Below are 14,325 nucleotides of genomic sequence, written 5' to 3'. Positions count from 1 at the left end.
ATATGATCCTCCTTTTTAAAATTTTTATTGTCTTGATTTTCTAAAAAATATTATTTGAATGCTCGATTATAAAAACTGATAATCTTGAAGCTTAATAATTGTGCCAATTAATTTTGACTTTAATTTTTTATTGGTATATGAATATTACCGAATTTTTATATATTGAATAGATTAAATTTTTTGGTTCAAAAATATCAATAAGGTATATATGTATGTGCGTGCGTAAATAGATTTATTCAATTATATTTTGCTTTTTTATTTATAAAGCTCAATGTATTTACAGAGCATATAACAAATAAATGACAAAAGTCTATATTCCAAATTTCAAGATGTTGACCATCTTACAATTTATTCCTTTAAGTACATTGATACAATAATTAAATGAATCATTTTGCACTTTGCTGTCAAGAATTGTGCATGTCAACGTGCTTAAAGGAATAAATTGTAAGATGATCAACATCTTGAAATTTGGAATATAGACTTTTGTCATATATATATATATATATATATATATAAATTACCATTTTACAAAGGGACAGACACTAACCCAAAGTTCTCATGTAGATAGCTCAATAGTGCAACACTAGAGCTATAAATATTTCTTAAAATGACCACTTTACAAGGGACAGACGCTCATTTTTAAAATGTTAGGCTTTGATTGATAACAACTTGTATTCAATCTAATGTTGACCCATAAGTATATGATACTTCATTAAATTTAATCTTGCACAACTGGCAAGCTCATCAGCACTGGCCTATGACAACAGAATATTCTTATCATTGGTTTGACTCTCGAGTATATATCCGACACAGTTAATCAACCGAGAACCACATCACTCTATATAAAAGCATATAAGATATCAACAGATATACACTCGAGAGTCAAAACAATGAAAAGAATATGCTGTTGTCCCAGTCCTAATCATCACATAAAAAATCTAATTTTTCAAAGTTTCCGCAGCAACAAGACTCTCTTATTAACATGGTGTCGCTCAGTTTTTCTTGCCGAAACAATTGTACGCAAGTTCTTACGCGTAAAAGACTAACATTTTGAAAATGAACAACTATATTAGTGTGCGTTCCTTGTAACGTGGTCATTTTAAGAAATATTTATATCTCTAGCATTGCATACACAGGCACACACACACACACACACACAGAGTTACTGTTACATACATAAAGTTATGATAAAGAGTAATGTTACATAGGAACTTTGTTGCATTATGATGTCAATAAAGGTTACAGAAAGAAGAATAAGGGAGAAACCTCTTTAGGCCATGACATTTCAAAGCTAAATGATTCTCGTCAAAAGAGAAAAAAAGATTTCAAATTTTTTTATTCTAAAAGAAATGACAAATGAAGTAAAGACAATAATAAAAAAGAGAGGGTAGAAAAGGAAAAAGAAACCGAAGGAAAAAGAAACCGAAGGAAAAAGAAACCGAAGGAAAAAGAAACCGAAGGAAAAAGAAACTGAAGGAAAAAGAAACTGAAGGAAAAAGGAAGGAAGATTAACATAATTTACCATTAACAATCTATCCTGATGGACCCCGACAAAGTCCAAAGCTTCTTTAAGGAACGAATACTTCAACGTAGTCAGCATGGACGCATAGAGGTCGATACTAAGGCAAAGGACGTTGTCCCAACTTTGGCTGTCAGGAACAATTCGCTCCTACAAAATGAAAAAAAAAAAATTGGAACAAAATTAAAATAATAAAAACTTAAAACAAAACAAACAACAACAACAAAAAAAAAAAACAGGATTTCAAAAAACAGATTTCTTCTTACAAGATGTTTTACATGGATTTAAATAATAAAAAGTTTTTTCTTTTTTTTTGTATTATAGTCCAAGGAAAAATTATTGCCTGTAAAAAAAAAAAAAAAAAAAAAAAAAAACAAGCTCAGCATGCAGGATGCCCCTCCACAAGTAAAAAATTTACTTTCACCATGACTAATGTTTGCGCAGAATTTTTTTTTTTTTTTTAAATCCCAGACGTGGTTATTGAGAAAAGTGCGAACAGATGAACACTTGTGCATATGTATGCATCATAGAATCAATCCTCTATTGAATATTTATGAGGAATAATTTGCCCGGTGGACTAATTCGCAAAAAAAAAAATTTAATTAATAATGATAATGTCTGTATTATTATTCATCGGACTACTGTTCTCATCTTGAGTGTGATTTTTACAACGTTTTGGTTAATATAACCTCCGACCTTCTTCAGGTGTATCTTGTCGAACTCGGGAATTTGGACGGAATTTCAAACGGAACCCTTTATTTACTTCACAGGGGTAGCGTGCTCTTGTTCAGTCAACCATGACTGGATGGAGGTTCTAAGTAATTCGCAAATGTATTTTTCGGTCAACCACGGAGCCGTGGTGCAGTGGTTAGAGCACTTGGAAAAATCAATTGTAAAAGTGATATTCTCCTGAAGGTTGAAGGTTCAATCCACAGTGTTGGCGACCGAAATATACATTTGCGGATTAGTTAGGACCTCTATCCAGTCATGGCTGATGGAACAAGAACATGCTACCTACAGAAATTGCAGTTAAAGCATTTACGTTTTTGATGCGCTTCCCAACAACTTATCTTTGCGAGAAAACATTCTCCTTGTAAGTCAGCTGTTAAAACTAAACATAAAAACGAGGTCGAATGCAGGAAAATGATATAAAATTACGAGTTACTTCAATCGTGCCTGACTTTGAAAAGTTTTTTTTTTTTTTTTTACATGGAAGTTACCACTTATCAAGGCCCGGAAGCCACTCGGGGATAAGGGTTCTGCAATGCTAAACAACAGCTGCACCTTTAGATTTTGTTTTATTCTGTACTAGCGGGAGTACCTGGCATTGCCCAGGTGTTTGTAGGTGTGTGCGTGTGTGTGTTTGGGGGATGAAAAAGTTTTGGTAGGTAGGTTGGATCGAACCAGGAGCCTTGAGCCGAAGGTGGAAAATAAGGCGTGAAAAAAACCTGACATGTTTACCTGCTCGGCCAGCAAGGGAGAGTAACAGATAAACGTTTGAATTTATCTAAGCGTTAAAAAAAATGAGGTCAAATATCACAGCATAGAAATCGTGCAGTTAACTTTTACTGCGAGACAGCTTTTTTGAGTTTGTTTACATAAATTGACAGATGCGTGAATTCAATAAGCTCAAATAGAAATCCCGGAGTTAAGTTTTACTGCGAGGTAGTTTTATTGGGGTTTGTTTCAACTCCCTATAAAAAGGGGATTGTCCAAATTGAATAGTGGTCTCCCCCCCCCCATACCCCCCGGCCTTGATCAAAAGCTGATTGCTTTTTGGACGTTCCCGGCATGAGGCCAAGAACCACACCTTCGTTTCAGATTAGTTTCGCTTTTGTAGGAAAAATTCAAACACACGCGAGGCCAGCCGAAATAGCAAGAATTTTGTAAAAGTCGATGTAAATAAATCTAGACGCGACACCGTGTTCGCAAATCATACATACTATGATCTAGGGGGCATATAAACAGTTCTAAGGCATAGTACTCCCCCCCCCCCCCCACGAAGCCCGGCGAAAAAAGCCTCTGCTGGAGATACATAAAATGTGCACACACATTTTGCCTTTCATATATATAGATTTGTTATTTCTCCATATCGAATTCTGTAGTGTTTGATATTTTGTACTTGATTTTTTGCGATCAATCAAAAAAGAACAATAATAAAAACCATTCTTTAGTTGTGCTTTTCTTCGACCTAATTGTTTTCATTGTTTTTTTTTTTTTTTTTGTTTTTTTTACACACCCTTCATAATTTATTCTCATATACGTCGTGAGCATTCTTTAGCTTGTATATATTTTCATGACTCGGACCTCCAACAGCCAAAAAAAGCTAATTTGTCAATGCTTTTGTCATTGCTTCCTTTGGTTTGGCCGTTTTGTTTTACGGCATATCAGCACTTTTCGGGTCATTTTATGACGAATCCAGTATTCATGTTGCATCCAGTTATTTTGTATAGTGGCACAGGTTATCTCAATATTCCATAAGAATCTTTCACTTAGTGATACAAGCACCAAAATTGGCACAAATGACGTTCAGAACATACATTCTGAGAAAAGAACGTTGGCCATCAGACAATTCAAGATGGCTGCCAGTTTTCAAGATGGCTGCAGAAGCAAACCCGACAAATTTCAATTTTGGTGCTTGTATCACCAAGTGAAAGATTGTTTCAGCAATCTGCCCCACTAGTAGGAGGTTTATATTCTTCAATCTCTTTGTATCTTCAATCGCTAGTTTGTAGTGTTTGGTTTATTTGTTTTATAGTGGATTTTATTGTTTTTGTTCCCTGCCCTGCAGAACATGAATGAGTTTTGCAATGGGAGAGGGAAAAGGGTTACAGCATTAATGTTTGGTACATTTTAAGTTAAGAAACCAGTCAGGAAGTGGGGGAGATAGAAAGAGAAAGGCGGAAATGGGAGTTGTTTTTATTTTTGGTTTTGTAGAACAATCAAGTTTTGCAAAAAGAAAGTAAAAAAACAAAAAAATCAATGATAGGTGCATTTCGTCTCAGGATTGGTTGGTTGGTTGTTTTTGTTTTACGGCATATCAACCCTTTTCGAGTTATTTAATGCCGAATCCAAAGATTTTGAAGAAAAATATTTTTAATAGAATATATTTGTTGTTTTCACGCCGGTTTCTATTTAAGCCATAGTTGGGACCCTAACAGGTACTACCACTCCGGGTCAGAGTGGACCTGGGAGCAATGGTAATTAAAGGGTGGCTCCACACTCCCCAAACCCCACAAGCTGGGACCTCACCACTGGATATAGTTTAAGGTCATATCCAGGACCCCCATTGAGGGACTTTTACCCTCTGCAGGGGGGCAGTTGGCGTATTCTAATGCCCCACCGACAGGGCCTCGTCTCAGGAAGCCAATATCTTCAGACAGCCTGATCTGGTTGCACCAGCATAACTTGGACACAAGCATGCATTTGAAAAATCAAAATATATCAATAAAATAAAATATGTATAAGATACGTTTGAAAGCCAAATTACAACACATTATTTTGAAAATACACAAATATTTGTTTGAAATTTATAATTCATATATTTCGGAGTCAAACTCCTTTCTCAGAATCTTGTACATTTTTTTTCTTTTTTGTTAAGTTGGAGAAAAGAAAAATCGATTAGTAAAGGTCTGTGTGTTGTCCCTCGGCAGTGGTATTTTAAAATGCTGGAATGATGTGTTAGCTATGTGATATTAACGGCAGGGATGTGAGTTCTGTGATAAGATTTTACTCATTATAAACCATCCTTAGTGTATTATTACTATTTACTGGTAACTTTAATGTTATGTGACCAGTAGTTTAAGTGTTTACTGGTTAAATATTTCTACACACACACATATATATCTGTTTTATATATATATATATATATATATATATATATATATATATATATATACGAGCAAACAGTTAATAAAACATGTTAAAAAACATTTTGAAATGAGTTAAAAACATATTTAGTCTGAAAAGGAAACGTTAGATAAGTGGATAGTCCTTAATCCGCGGAGTTTCGAAGAAATACTTTCCTTCTCATCAGAGGGTAGGAATTAGCAAAATGCGGGATCGGATTTTGCATGCAAGAATTTTATATTTAAATTTTTTAATTTTATATATATAAGTGGAAAGACTTCGAACTATGTGTAAATATCACAATTTGAAATATTGGTAGGATTAAATATGAAATTGCTGAAATAATTTTTTTTTTTTAGAACATATATTTAAATTGATCAGGCGATGCCCCTAATGAAATACAGTTGTTTTTTTAAAAAAACAAAAACAATATCCACCCTCTGTCAAACTACTTCCTTACCCCCCTTCAAAATCAAAAGTAAAATTCTTAAACTTTTTGGCCATGTTTTGTGGGTACGTTAGAAGGCAAAAGAGGCAGAGGAAAGAAAGTGGGGAGAAAATGTTTTGGATCGGACATTTCACAACAGTTAGGCGTCCATCAACCAACTTGCTCTGGATCGGAAGGAATGGCGAAAAATAAGTCATGCGGGTTCGCAATCTGCACCGGAAGCAGAAGATGCGGCTCGTGATGATAATTCAAACTGAAAACAGGAGATAAAATGCCTGGGTGGAGGATGGAATTTAAAATTTCAAAATGTCCTTACCCTGTTTGATGCTAACAGTTTCTGCTGGAAATCTTCCGTGCTGTACAAGGAACTTATCGACAGACACAGGTGGTTTGCTATCGCTGCAGACATCAGGATCTTTGCACCCTTGAATCATAAATGCAAAATAATTTATTAGAACGACAACAGCAATGGTAACCCCTTCCCCCCAGCATTATAATTGCGAACAATATTGTTGAAAAAAAAAAAAAAAAAAAGAAAAGGATTGATGTGAAACTTGCAATTTAATTTGGGGAAAAGGCGAAAATAAGCAAGAACGAAAAATAATTATTTTTATGATCATGCTAATAAGGCGGGCAACGTCGGGTGTCCAGCTGGTAATTATTATTTTTATACTAAAAGAACAGTGCTCTTTTCTTAAGTGAACACTTTTGTGTCCATGGATTTCATAGTAGTTTTCCCTCTTGGCAATCAGTTACTGTTTGCTCAGGCATTTTCTCCAACATACATAAATTCATCTTAGAGTCATGGCCGGGTCTGTAATTTTGCGTGCATGAATATAAAGTTTTTTTTTTTTCTTGTTCCAATTTATTAAAAGTCGTCTGCTTCCATTTTCAATAATAAATTTTCATTGGCTGATCAAATGCTCAGCCAATGAATTAAAATGTGATAGGGGGGGTCAGATTTATGGGTAGGAATCTGAGTGGGTAGCTGGGTAAAAAGATGTTTATTCACATTACATTTACAAAAAAAAAAAATACTACTCACTTGTTCTGTTTTTGAAATGGTCAGGAGTAAGGTCAAAGCAGAGGCAACAAATAACAGTCCTTGTTTGGCCTGGATCAACATAAAAAAAAAAAAACGTAAAATATATAAAAAAAAAAAATTCTCTGGAAACGGTGAAAAGTTGGGTACGGCTGATGACATACGGGAGAGGGGGTATGGAAACTATCTACCCTGGGGATGAAATAAAAATTAGAGAATACTAGAGAGCAAGATAAGTAAAAGAATCTGAGGAAGGCCACGGAAAACCGGGGGGGGGGGGGCGTGATACGGATCGACTCAAGAAAAAGAGGGATAACTGAAGACTTGGACAAAGATAATCACAGCATAATCACGTTGACTCACCAGTACCTGCTGGATCACCGAAGTTAAGCAATGTTGAAGCTGGTCAGTACTAAACGGGTGACCATTTGGGACTTCCAGGTGCTGTATGTCCTCTCCGCTTATCTCGGCTTTGTTTCCAGTCGTCCTGGACTTCTCCTTGCCACTGGACTCAAACAGTGCTGATTCAGGAGAGGTGCGGTTGGGATTGCGTAACCCTTGCCTCACAATTACACGCGCAACTGCCTCTACAGGGGGTATCCTTTGTCTTTCGAGACTGAACGGAAGCATCGTCATCGGACAGCGATAGATGGATTTGGAAGTCAACTTCTTAAAGCCGTCCAACACATGCGAGCATGCAACATGAACTCGTGCAGGACAGGTGACGTTGATGGTATGGTCGCATTGAAAGAACTGATGAGAGTTCTTGGGTTAGTAGATGTAGAACAGTTGAGGTAGCAGGTCCAGTTTATGGGGGGGAAAGGCCAAGGATAAGGAAGGAAGTGACAAGGAAAGCTTTGAAAAAATAAAAAGGGATAAATAAAGACCTGGTCAGAGATAGGTTAATTTAGAAGTCAATATCTAAAAATTAATCCAATGCCTGCTAGCATGTAAAATGAACGTTGAACCGAATATGACGGCGGGGGGGGGGGGTGATGAGACAAAATAAAAGTTAGACAGAGGAGACAAGACAAACATGGAAGGAAGTGGTAAAGATGGAGAAAGAGGGATAAATAAAAACCTTGACAGATAGGTTGATTTGGAAATCATTTTATTAAAGCCATCCAACACGTGCCAGTATCTAAAACAGAATCATCAGCATCATCGCTTTTTGATGCTGCTGCTGCTGATGATGATGACGTTGATGACAATGCTTGTGGTGATGATGATGATGATGATGATTTAGGAGACTGTCTTTATCAATTTGTGGTTCACGATTTTTGGTCTGACCTTCACTCCTGATCTAAAATGGAACACATACATCAAATCTGTTGCCCAGATAGCTGGAAAAATGGTTGGATCACTCTACCGCTCCAGAAGATGTCTCACTGGCGATGCAATCCTCTACATGTATAAGAGCCAAGTACGTCCTAGGATATAGTACTGTTGCCATATTCGGGCAGGAGTTGCTCAAAGCACCCTATTCGGCCTTGACATGAGTTCAGAGCAGACTTCGTAATCTAGTGAGCGATGCCCTTTTCTCTTTTCTGCAACATCTTTCTAACAAAAAAGACATTGTGAACCTGACTCTGCTCTATTGTTATTTTCATGGCAAGTATTCAACTGAGCTCCAATATAAGGTCCCCCCCCCCTCACCAATCTTTCACAGAAAACACACGTCCAGTTAAAAACATTATCAATAAATTTCCCCACTCACTATCGGTGCCTAGACTTAAACATAGATTCCATGAACAAAGTTTCTCTTCTAGAATTGTACATCTGTGGAACTCTGTTCCGCTGGTCTGCTTTCCAGCTGGCTACAATATTGTCGTCTTCAAGTCCAACGTAAATAGTCTAATTATACCAAATTACCACTACAAACGATTATTATGCAATTGTCCCAATAACTACAATACACACATTAACCCTTACCCTCGAGTGGCCTCCAGGCCTTGACATGTGGTAACACCTTTGTAAAACAAAACAAAATTAAAAAAAAAAGTGAAAAAAAAACAAAAAAAACAAAAAAAAAACAAAAACAAAAAAAAAAACGATATCCATCATAAATCGTCATCAATTCTTTATATATATTCAATAGTTATTTCCTTTGAAACACATTCAAGTTTTCTCCCCTGGATTATGCTGGGCAAAAAGATAACATGCAGTTGTGCAATGTACTTTTATGGAAATCGCTCCAGACAAGGCATGAAGCCACTTGATGTAAGACGCTAAAAATTTTTTAAAAAACCTATTTTATGATCAAATAGCAAGTGTTAGATTCTGACACAGCAAACAGCAATTCTTCCCCCTTTGTCAAAAACATTGCTCATGGAATGCAACACCTTCTAACCATTTTCCAAGCAAGTTTTTTTTACAAAATTGTACATTTACCTTAATCCAAACTTGGACGGTGGTCAGCAAAGTCGGGATCAGCAGATGATTATGCAGTACAGGGATCCAGAGGCTGGGCTTGTCCAGATTCAAGATGATTTCTTGTAACAAAAGGATGCTAGTCATCAAAAGCTAATCAAAAAAAACAAAAAAAAAAAAAATGGTTACCCGTGTGGATTTACACATTTTGATGAAAAGAATAAAAAAAAAAATGAAAAATTATTTTCTTGATACAAAGAATGAAATGTTGGTTGACAAATTTTAATTTTTTTTTTTCGAAATGTTTGCAAACCAATGTGTCCATAAAGTTTCTTTCAAAAATTGGTCCTTGTCCAGAATTCCCTACATTAAAAAACTAAGTACCTGTGACAAAACGAAAATATCATATGCCAAAAATCACATACATTGATCAAATAGTTTTTATTTTTAAATAAGAAAATCAATTTTATGAGTAACAGAAGAGCGGTTGTCTTGTCTGCCATTTTGAAAAAGATTTAGAAAAAAAAAAAAAAATCACTCAATAATCCAAACTTGCAAGATTTATGTTGTAATGCCTACGAATTCCCATTAATTTCTTCAAAATTATTTTCTTACTTAAAAATAAAACTATGTGATCAATTTACATAATTTTTTAACATGATTTTATTTCGGTATGGCTAGGTACATCGTGCAGATTTTCCTTTATAGCCAGACTATTCTTCGCTATGAACTAATTGGGATAATTGAAATCTTAGCATAATTATAACTAAAAAAAAAAACAAACCCAAAGCCTTTATAAGAAAAAAAAATAAAACGGCATTTCTATATAATAATAATGAAATAATATTAAATTTCAAGTGAAATAAATCGTACCTATGTAATTATCAGGTCTCAAATAGTAACATATCCAAAAATTATGAAAACCGATAAGATAGAAAAATTATCTGTTATATAAAAAGCAAAATGGTCACATGCGTTTTTGTATGTCTACGATTCCGGGAGAAGTTTTCTTATACTTCCTAGATTGTAATATTTCAGATTCGCAAATGGACATTGTCTCTGTCTTTTTTTTTGATTAAGTTTTAAAAAATTCCCTGGTTTCAAGTGTTTGTTTTTTTTTCATATAAATAAAGTGAAACTAATTGAATGCAAACACACAAACTCCAGGCCTTTGAGCCGGATAGTATCTGTTCTATAATTGGTCCGTCGGGTTAATGTAGGGGAAACCCTTCATACTGAGATAATTATTATTTATTTGGACACTGCCAGAGTGCCCCTGTTTATTTGTTTTTTTTTTTGGGGGGGGGGCTGGTCTTCCCCCACATTAAAAACGACCTTGTGTCTAATAAATACCAAGACGGGAAGCTTACTGACTCCAAGCCAGATTTTAAAGCAACGTCCATTTCCGCGCATTCATGGCGATTCCTATGATTCTTAAGTTAATTACCAACTCATTGAATTCGCTATTCTCTTTGGCCTAATGGTTAGCGAGGAAGACTAAGTACTCTACGTTTTCGAGTTCGATCCCACCTCTCCCTCTATCTTTTTTTTTTCACGTTTTTTTTTCCTCCTTCACTGTTCGGGTTTGAGCCTGCCTGCCTACTACCACCTTTTTTTGTTTTGTTGAACACACACCTCCAAACACCCGGCCAACGCTGGGCACCCAGGCTAGTTATTAATAAAAAAAGAATTTATGAAATGAAGTGAAATCACTATGCTACGCTTACTAAAAAAAAAAGAGAAGTTGACAGGGGAGATAATTTAGTTCTGTTGCTTACGTCACGTAATGCACATAATTCAAAATATCGGACAAATTTTTATTCCTTATCTAAATTTTATCGAAAACTATTTTGCATTAATAATTATTTTTCTAACTTATGGTTTTCTGTAATTTTTGGATATGTTACTATTTGCGACATGACAATTACGTAGGTACCATTTGTTTAACTTGAAATTCAATATTTTCTCGTTATTATAATATAGAAGCACTAAAAAAAAAAAAAAAAAAAAGCAATAATGACTGCATCTTTTCACCTAAAATACCAACTTTTAAATCGTTATCTTACCAACATTTTTAAAAAAGAAAAAAAAAAAAAAAAAAGCAATAATGACTGCATCTTTTCACCTAAAATACCAACTTTTAAATCGTTATCTTACCAACATTTTTAAAAAAGAAAAAAAAAAAAAAAAAAAGCAATAATGACTGCATCTTTTCACCTAAAATACCAACTTTTAAATCGTTATCTTACCAACATTTTTAAAAAAGAAAAAAAAAAAAAAAAAAGCAATAATGACTGCATCTTTTCACCTAAAATACCAACTTTTAAATCGTTATCTTACCAACATTTTTAAAAAAGAAAAAAAAAAAAAAAAAAAGCAATAATGACTGCATCTTTTCACCTAAAATACCAACTTTTAAATCGTTATCTTACCAACATTTTTAAAAAAGAAAAAAAAAAAAAAAAAAAAAGCAATAATGACTGCATCTTTTCACCTAAAATACCAACTTTTAAATCGTTATCTTACCAACATTTTTAAAAAAGAAAAAAAAAAAAAAAAAAAGCAATAATGACTGCATCTTTTCACCTAAAATACCAACTTTTAAATCGTTATCTTACCAACATTTTTAAAAAAGAAAAAAAAAAAAAAAAAGCAATAATGACTGCATCTTTTCACCTAAAATACCAACTTTTAAATCGTTATCTTACCAACATTTTTAAAAAAGAAAAAAAAAAAAAAAAAAAAAAAAGCAATAATGACTGCATCTTTTCACCTAAAATACCAACTTTTAAATCGTTATCTTACCAACATTTTTAAAAAAGAAAAAAAAAAAAAAAAAAAGCAATAATGACTGCATCTTTTCACCTAAAATACCAACTTTTAAATCGTTATCTTACCAACATTTTTAAAAAAGAAAAAAAAAAAAAAAAAAAGCAATAATGACTGCATCTTTTCACCTAAAATACCAACTTTTAAATCGTTATCTTACCAACATTTTTAAAAAAGAAAAAAAAAAAAAAAAAAAGCAATAATGACTGCATCTTTTCACCTAAAATACCAACTTTTAAATCGTTATCTTACCAACATTTTTAAAAAAGAAAAAAAAAAAAAAAAAAAGCAATAATGACTGCATCTTTTCACCTAAAATACCAACTTTTAAATCGTTATCTTACCAACATTTTTAAAAAAGAAAAAAAAAAAAAAAAGCAATAATGACTGCATCTTTTCACCTAAAATACCAACTTTTAAATCGTTATCTTACCAACATTTTTAAAAAAGAAAAAAAAAAAAAAAAAAAGCAATAATGACTGCATCTTTTCACCTAAAATACCAACTTTTAAATCGTTATCTTACCAACATTTTTAAAAAAGAAAAAAAAAAAAAAAAAAATGCAAAAAACAAAAACTAACCTTTATTCTGGTCTGCTGCTTGCCTTGCAGAATTTCTGTATTGTTGTTAAGGTCTTCGCTTTCTTTAACTGCTTTTTCCTGTTCTGGGACAGGAAACAGATTCCGTACGCATTCCAATAACATTGAACAAACAACTCTTAAAAGGGATACCAGGCATTCGTCAGGAACTAAAAAGATTTCAAAAATAGAAAAAAAAATTTTTTTAATGGAATATCAAAATTAAAACAAGTTTTAAAATCAAAATTGTAAATTTTACAGTTGCTATTTTCTAAAATTTTACTATTTTTTAAATCAAAATTGTAAATTTTACAGTTGCTATTTTCTAAAATTTTACACTTTTTAAAATCAAAATTGTAAATTTGGCGGTTGCTATTTTCTAAAATTTTACAATTTTTAAAATCAAAATTGTAAATTTGAAGGTTGCTATTTCCTAAAATTTTACTATTTTTAAAATCAAAATTGTAAATTTTACAGTTGCTATTTTCTAAAATTTTACTATTTTTTAAATCAAAATTGTAAATTTTACAGTTGCTATTTTCTAAAATTTTACTATTTTTTAAATCAAAATTGTAAATTTTACTGTTGCTATTTTCTAAAATTTTACTATTTTTTAAAATCAAAATTGTAAATTTTACTGTTGCTATTTTCTAAAATGTTACTATTTTTTAAATCAAAATTGTAAATTTTACAGTTGCTATTTTCTAAAATTTTACTATTTTTTAAATCAAAATTGCAAATTTTACAGTTGCTATTTTCTAAAATTTTACACTTTTTAAAATCAAAATTGTAAATTTTACAGTTGCTATTTTCTAAAATTTTACAATTTTTAAAATCAAAATTGTAAATTTGGCGGTTGCTATTTTCTAAAAAATTTACTATTTTTAAAATCAAAACTGTAAATTTGACGATTGCTATTTTCTAAAAATTTAACAATTTTTAAAATCAAAATTGTAAATTTTACAGTTGCTATTTTCTATGTAAATCATTTGTAGCATTAAATGTGAATATGTTCAGAATGAATAGAATATTCAAGCTAAGGTATGAAATATGTTAAGTTTGCTGTGTTAAATGTGAAAACTTTCAGAATAAATGGAATTACTCAGTTAAGGTATGGAATTATGAGATATTCAAAATGTATTAATCAAAATTGTAAATTTATTTTTCGAAAAACTATAAAGAAATCAATAAATATTTCATAAATTAAATATTTTTTTATATAAAACTAAAAACAAATTCGAAACATTTTATTTATTGCTAGCACTCCTGGCATTGCCCGGTCGTAAAATACAGATGAATATTTTGATTCATACAGAAATTGAAACATATGCATTGTGAGTATTATGTTTTTTTTTTCTGAAACTGTTCACTTTTTGTAAGTAAAAAAAAAAATTCTCAAGTGAAGATCGAAATCAAAACTTTAAGACAGTGCATCAAGTACAATAACCATTAGGCCAGCTTGACATGATGTTTAAAAACTGTTTGCAAATTGACTAATACTTAACATAAGTAATCTGTCATGCGCATTCGTGAAACAGCTGATAAACAGGTAAAAATTTGATGACCCCCCTCCCCCCCCATGTTCCAATTTTGACCTCGTATCAGTCCTTTTTCCAGATGAAAACCGATTTAAAACTTTTCCACATGTCTGAATACCCTATATACCAAACTTCAAGTCTGTAGATCAAAG

At 32.7% G+C, this 14,325-nt stretch overlaps 1 protein-coding gene across 1 annotated transcript in view; it reads right to left on the bottom strand.

The window, feature by feature from the left end:
* The window catches only part of LOC145268655 (nucleoporin NUP188-like), a 568,258-nt gene that overhangs the window by 25,189 nt on the left and 528,744 nt on the right, over positions 1-14,325 (bottom strand). Inside the window, exons 39-43 of the mRNA XM_080124140.1 lie at positions 12,639-12,805; positions 9,250-9,381; positions 6,862-6,930; positions 6,133-6,240; positions 1,523-1,669 (exon numbers count right to left, since the gene is read on the bottom strand). Of these exons, the coding sequence (XP_079980266.1) occupies positions 1,523-1,669; positions 6,133-6,240; positions 6,862-6,930; positions 9,250-9,381; positions 12,639-12,805 (623 nt within the window). The remainder of the gene's footprint in view (positions 1-1,522; positions 1,670-6,132; positions 6,241-6,861; positions 6,931-9,249; positions 9,382-12,638; positions 12,806-14,325) is intronic.

The sequence above is a fragment of the Euprymna scolopes genome, chromosome 44, assembly GCF_053919585.1.
Source record: "Euprymna scolopes isolate OS-2025 chromosome 44, ASM5391958v1, whole genome shotgun sequence".
Taxonomy (NCBI): domain Eukaryota; kingdom Metazoa; phylum Mollusca; class Cephalopoda; order Sepiida; family Sepiolidae; genus Euprymna; species Euprymna scolopes.
Note: the sequence above shows the minus strand (reverse complement) of the source record. Positions and strands in the feature narration are given on the sequence as shown.